The sequence below is a fragment of the Physella acuta genome, unplaced genomic scaffold (assembly GCF_028476545.2).
Source record: "Physella acuta isolate Inbredline_101_S28 unplaced genomic scaffold, ASM2847654v3 ptg000018l, whole genome shotgun sequence".
NCBI classification, from domain to species: domain Eukaryota; kingdom Metazoa; phylum Mollusca; class Gastropoda; family Physidae; genus Physella; species Physella acuta.
The window spans coordinates 188,053-194,566 of NW_026731538.1; the positions used below are offsets into that span (position 1 = coordinate 188,053).

The 6,514-nt window shown below is 35.8% G+C and overlaps 1 protein-coding gene across 1 annotated transcript in view; it reads left to right on the top strand.

Moving 5' to 3' along the window:
* Positions 1-5,848, top strand: part of LOC131939380 (proton myo-inositol cotransporter-like) — a 91,750-nt gene extending 85,902 nt beyond the window's left edge. Inside the window, exons 7-11 of the mRNA XM_059297666.1 lie at positions 3,139-3,417; positions 3,946-4,187; positions 4,653-4,805; positions 4,965-5,076; positions 5,190-5,848. Coding sequence (XP_059153649.1) covers positions 3,139-3,417; positions 3,946-4,187; positions 4,653-4,805; positions 4,965-5,076; positions 5,190-5,325 — 922 coding nt within the window. The 3' untranslated portion in view covers positions 5,326-5,848. The remainder of the gene's footprint in view (positions 1-3,138; positions 3,418-3,945; positions 4,188-4,652; positions 4,806-4,964; positions 5,077-5,189) is intronic.
* Positions 5,849-6,514: the final 666 nt, after the last annotated feature.

A 6,514-nucleotide genomic window follows, 5' to 3' on the forward strand; every position in this document is an offset into this window, starting at 1 on the left:
CAACACAATTAAAAGTGAGTGTTATAAGTAATTATGCTTATGAAATAATATATCGATTAGTTAAGTATGTCAGTTATTAATAACAACTGAATGGCCAAACCTTTCAGTAAAAGACAAGAGAGTGGCTTCCCTTAGACGGTTATACTTAGGGAGTCGTTCAAAAATGAAATATCGGATTTAGCATGTTTTTGATCGTGAAATATTATATACACGAAATGAGAACATTTTAGATCAACCTCTCATTCAAATAACGTTACTCTATACTTCCCTAGGGCACAATCATTTTAAATTTCTAAGAACCATTCTTCACTATCCCCCACCCCCACCCCCGTGTAACCGACCCCTATCCTCGACAAACAAGGACACAATGCGTCACTACTAAGATAGTGTGATGCGAAAAATAAAGTAATATGAGCCATATCGTTGAGAGGAAATCTCACTTTTACATCTTGTTTAGGGAAGTTGTTAAGTGATGTGTGATAATATCTGAGATACCTCGTCAACAACGGCTGACAATGTTTTAGTTACCATGACAGAGTGTTTAGTTATCATGACAATGTGTTTAGTTATCATGACAATGTGTTTAGTTATCATGACAATGTTTTAGTTATCATGGCAATGTATTTAGTTATCATGACGATGTGTTTAGTTACCATGACAATGTTTTAGTTATCATGACAATGTGTTTAGTTATCATGACGATGTGTTTAGTTATCATGACAATGTGTTTACTTACCATGACAATGATGTGCGACAGTTTTAAATTTACAATGACAGACATGTGACAAACTCTTTACAATAATGTATGCCAGATTTTACTTTTAGTTATCCTGATAACAATGGATAACAACCCGTAGTTATCATGACAACGGTTTGTAACACCTGTTACTTGTCGTAGCAACAAACATAAGAACTCATAGTTACCATGAAAACGATATGTAACATTTCTTACTTACCCTAACAGCAATGAATAATACTTTAAAGTTACCGTGACAGTAATGAATAATACCTTTCATAATAATGTATAACACTGCTTATGGGTGACAATATCTGACAACAATGAATAACACCTTCTAGTTACATGAGAACAATGAATAACACCTTCTAGTTATATGAGAAAAATGCATAACACCTTAAAGTTACATGAGAATAATGAATAACACCTTAGGGTTACATGAGAACAATGAATAACACCTTCTAGTTACATGAGAACAATGAATAACACCTTAGGGTTACATGAGAATAATGAATAACACCTTAGGGTTACATGAGAATAATGAATAACACCTTAAGGTTACACGATAACAATGAAAAACACCTTCAAGTTACATGAGAATAATGAATAACACCTTAGGGTTACATGAGAATAACGAATAACACCTTAGGGTTACATGAGAATAATGAATAACACCTTAAGGTTACACGAGAACAATGAAAAACACCTTCAAGTTACATGAGAATAATAAATAACACCTTAGCTACCGTAAAACGATGAATAACACCTCTTAGTTACCCCGACAACAGTGATTAACAATATCAGACAATAATGTGTGACAATCGCTCTCCATACATCGTTTGGCCGTATCAGTCGACCCATAGAATCTCAACGCTAAACCCCGGGCACCTCCCGAGTAACGAGAAAACGTGAAATGTTTACTCAGCAATATCTCAGTTCCCAGCCTAATTGGCCGGAGACAATCTCTCGCGTCATCAGAGGTAATTAGCCGGGCCATCTCAGCCGTGGTCTGAACAATTACTTTTTTGATGTTCGTGTTGCTATGTATGGAAGCGCTTTATTAGTCCATAATCTTATCAGTTGTTATCACTCTTAGTTTTTTAAGACTGATTTCAAATGTGCTTGTATCATTGTAATTAATGTGAGTCTCAGCAAATAGTTTTTGAGCGGCAATCTGGATTAATTTGTGACCCTATTATTAATACTTAACTACCCCAAAGAAATGAGCCCTACTTACTAATTGTTAGAAAAAAATGGGACTCAATATCTAACTCCCTTTTTTTGAGAAACGTCGATCGGGATAATTAATTTACGCGTATATTATGGAAATATGCGCGCGTTAACCGAATCTAAAAAAAATGGCCCAGCGCTGTTTAAATAAGGTTTACGCTGGGTGCCTCTAGTCTGCGCTCAGAAATTTGATGCCGTCGTGCTGAATCACCATCAGCGGTAGCGCTTGTTGTTCGGCTATTGAGTTGCCATGGTGACGGTTCACGGGCCTTCCATTACCCAAATTATCAAACACGTTCTGGAGACACGTTTTGGTTCCCACAGAGATTTACTGGAATATTTTTTATTTTCATCGTGGTTTTTTTAAACAAAAAACAACCGCATTTACCGCTACTTTGAAAAGTAGTTACATTTTTTAAAATGCTGTTTTTGAAACTTATTTTCTTTTTTGCTTTGACAATAATTTGAGTTTGTATCGACATATTTTTTTATATCGCTGAAATATTAAACCCAACTAGTTATCATTTTTGGTTAGGGGGTCATCCATAAATGATGTCACCCTTCCCTCCGTCACACGTCGCCACAAAAAGCCAAACCCCCTCCCTAAAATGACGTCACACCTCAGCCTGCAACCCCCCTCAAAATTGCTGTTGAATTTTTCTTAAAACGTCGATATTTTTCCAAAATCCTGTCTGAACTCTGTCAACATAGAGTATTTTGATCAATTCCTATTACAATTTATTAAAACAGTTTTCTAAAATGCGAAATAACATTAAACAGCTAAAACTAATTTTCCAACATTGCTTTTTTATAATGCAAAAAAAGTGACGTCACATCATCTGACCCCCCCCCTCCCCCTCATCACACACTGTCACAAAATTACGGACCCCTTCTACCCCCTACGAGTGTGACGTCATTTATGGACGACCCCCTAGGGGTTACCCCTACCCAACTATTTTAATATTTTAACTAGGTAAAAGTAGATAGGTTTGACTACAAAGATTACCTCTTGAAATGGTGTCACCCCTTAAATGACACCACTCGATGTGGTAATTACTGACGAATATGAACACTGTAGATTGTAGTTCGATACAAATCTAATTTTGCTTACATTACACAATGTTAAGTATCACCTGATCATAATTTGTGTTAATTATTTAATTTACTTCCAGGTATTATTCGGCCACCATCATCCGAATGTCTGGCGTAAAGAGCGACGAGGCCGCCATTTGGCTGTCGGCCGTCACAGCCGCCGTCAACTTTCTCTTCACGCTGGTGGGCCTTTATTTAGTGGAGAGGATCGGGCGGCGCCCCTTGACCTTAGGGAGCTTGATGGGCGCCATCGTAAGCTTGGCGTGGTTGGCCGTGGGCTTCCATCTCTCGGCTCTGAATACCCCGGCCATTGACACGATAGAATCCATTGCAGGGGACTCGCATTGCTCCAGATACAGGTGAGTTCTGCCTGATACAGGTGGATTTTAGGGGTGGAGATGTAGGGTTAAGCTAACAGGTTAAGCAAACAGTTAAATGTTAAGCGTGGAGGTTGTAGATACCATACATTGCTATGTATCGACTTAAACACGGCTTTAACATGCTGATGCTTTTAAAAGAAAAGGAACAGAGTAAAATTAGAAGCATTATATTTGCTACATTTGTTTAAAAAAACTTTACTCAGGTTAAATGTCTGTGCTCATTATTATTTTGTCAAAAACTATTTTAGATAGTAATCAAAGTTATTTGAGATTAATCAATTAGACAATTAAACATTTTATAAGCTAGAATGTATAAGTTGTGACTCGTTTTACGTAGTTGTTAAAAGTAATAACATCTTTCTCCCACCAGCGTACACATTGATTTTAACTAAACCATCAAGGAACGCAATGACACTACCTAGCAGCTTATAGATAAAGGCCTACATTTCAAAAATTAAAATATGAAATGAGTAAATAAATATAATTATAATGTTCTGAAACTCACAGATCATGCAACGACTGCCGTAAAGATCTCGACTGTGGCTTCTGCTATGTGGATCTCCCTACCGTCGTGGTCAACTCTTCCTGCTTGCCTACGTCCTACGACGACCCGTGGAGATCGACCGTAGGACGCTGCAACAGTAGTAGCCTGTCGGGCGGTGTCACCTGGGCTTACGACTACTGTCCTACGCCGTATTCCTGGATGCCAATGGTTGGCCTGGTGCTGTACCTGATATCTTTTGCTCCAGGTACAGTTTCATTTTACCTTTGATATATATTTCGTTAATTTTAACTGGGTAGAAAATGTTGGAATACAACTTCATAGATTTAAAAATAACAGCAACCGTAACGCAACAATAAATGAAAACACCTAATTAAAAGACATTGCATGTTTACTGTAATTTAATAAAAAAAAAACGTTTGAAACAAATAAGTTTAGATTAGTTAGAACATGTATTTTACTTAATGTTTAGCATAACTGCATGTAATTTTCCAATGTAGTTCATTTTGATTTGCATAATCACGCACTTGTAATTGGTTTTAAAAAAATCAATATAAATAATAACATGAAGGGGATATTCAATGTGGCAAGGGACGCAACTAATAGCAATGTATATGGCTGTTATCTATTCTGTGTTACTACCCTTTGTTGTAGTCACTCGTCTTAAGGTCAAAGTTGAAACTCATATCGTATCTCGTCAACACAAAAACAGGAATGGGACCAATGCCTTGGACAATTAACTCGGAAATCTACCCACTCTGGGCACGTAGCACCGGCAATGCTGCATCTACTTTCATGAACTGGACGTTTAATTTAGCTGTCTCGATGTCTTTCATTACTCTGACCGAGTCCCTCACAAGATATGGTAAAATATCTCATTATATAGAGAAAGTATTTTTTAAATATAAAAAAATAAATAAAAATAAAATCATAAATCTTCGGCAAATAGTTTGGTATTTCACGATTAAAAAAGATTATTTATATATAATTTATTAAAGAAGTTATAACGTGTATGCATTTACAGGTACATTCTGGCTCTACGCCTGCTTGGCTTTCGCTGGCGCCATTTTACTCGCATTGATTCTACCAGAAACGAAGGGTCGAACGTTAGAGGAAGTGGAAGGGCTTTTTGCCAGGTAGTCGATACAATTTATTTAAAATCTATACATCTTTGAACTCTATTGCTGTGTCATTAATGATTAATCCCGTATTTCCTGATATTTGAATACTGTCTGTTATGTTTCTACAGGTCGTGGTTTACACGTTCATGGTTCGCTGGCTCAGCCGACCCAATCCAGTCTCTAAACCCACAGACGATACAGTACGTGCACATACGAGGGCTAAACAGGGATGGTCGAGAGTCAGAACTGGACTCGCCGGAATAACACTAGCATTGAGCCGTAAATCTACTATTATTTCAACCCAGGAAATAACTTTGGTGTTAAACCAAGCGGCTTGGTGGGGAAAAAGATAAAAGAACTGCTTTGGTTTTGAGACTTCCATAAAATGAAAGTGAGATCTAATCAGGGGTTTTCCCAAGTTGAGCATTACCCCGCGCCATGGTAGTTCAGAGGAAAGAGAAATAGGACACGAATAATATCGTGTGTATTTTTCGTGGACTTGGATAGTAGACAGAGCATGGTGTAAAATTGTATATGCCACGCTGTGTGCAGCCTATTTGAATATACGTTTTCTGGAATAGTTCAGTCAAATAAAACGGCCCCCGCAATATCAACTGTGTTTTACTTCAAGAAGCAAATTATATTATTTAATGAATCTATTGAAACTATATTTTAGCTATGTGTTATTGTAAAACCTAAACATTAACTATACAACTGCATTATAATTTATTTGTTGAACTATTCTGTTGGATTTTATTTATGAACGATGCAATATGGAGTAGAATAATTGATACGGCGTGGCCCAATGTTTGTATGTAATCGTATAGACATAAGTAAACGGCCATCATGTGTGTGCATTCGATGTTTTTGTATTAATGTTTAATCAAGGCATAACAAACATCTAACGTTCTTTGTAATTAGGAAAAATAGAATTAAAAAAAAATGATGATCCATTTATTAAGACGTCCTAATCTGCTCCACATGGACGTCTACAGGGGTGAACAGCATATTTAATTAATGCTTTAATTAAAAAGACCTTTTATAGAATATAGGATACAGTAATTATGATGATATTTAATAAAATAATGAAACAATAAAAATAAAAAATATTGTTTTTCCTGTAGGCCTATGTACATTAAAAAAAAACACCTGTTTTCTCTTTTTAAAAGGATATGATTGCGGCTTATCAATAACAGTAGCTGTGTTTAAATTTTAGTTTAAGTGTATATTTTAAGTTTATTATTCCTCACACTGGTTTAAAAATCAACTTTTTCATTTTTTTTTCTATATTTTGTTACCGCTAATTAAATTGCAGTAATGCCGTCTTCTTATTAAATAAAATGCATGTTGTTATTCTAACGTCTCTCATATATTTATATAGAAATCAAAATATACATTTTATTTACATGAAAATAATTATTTTTAAAACAAAAACAAAATCATTATTAAAATG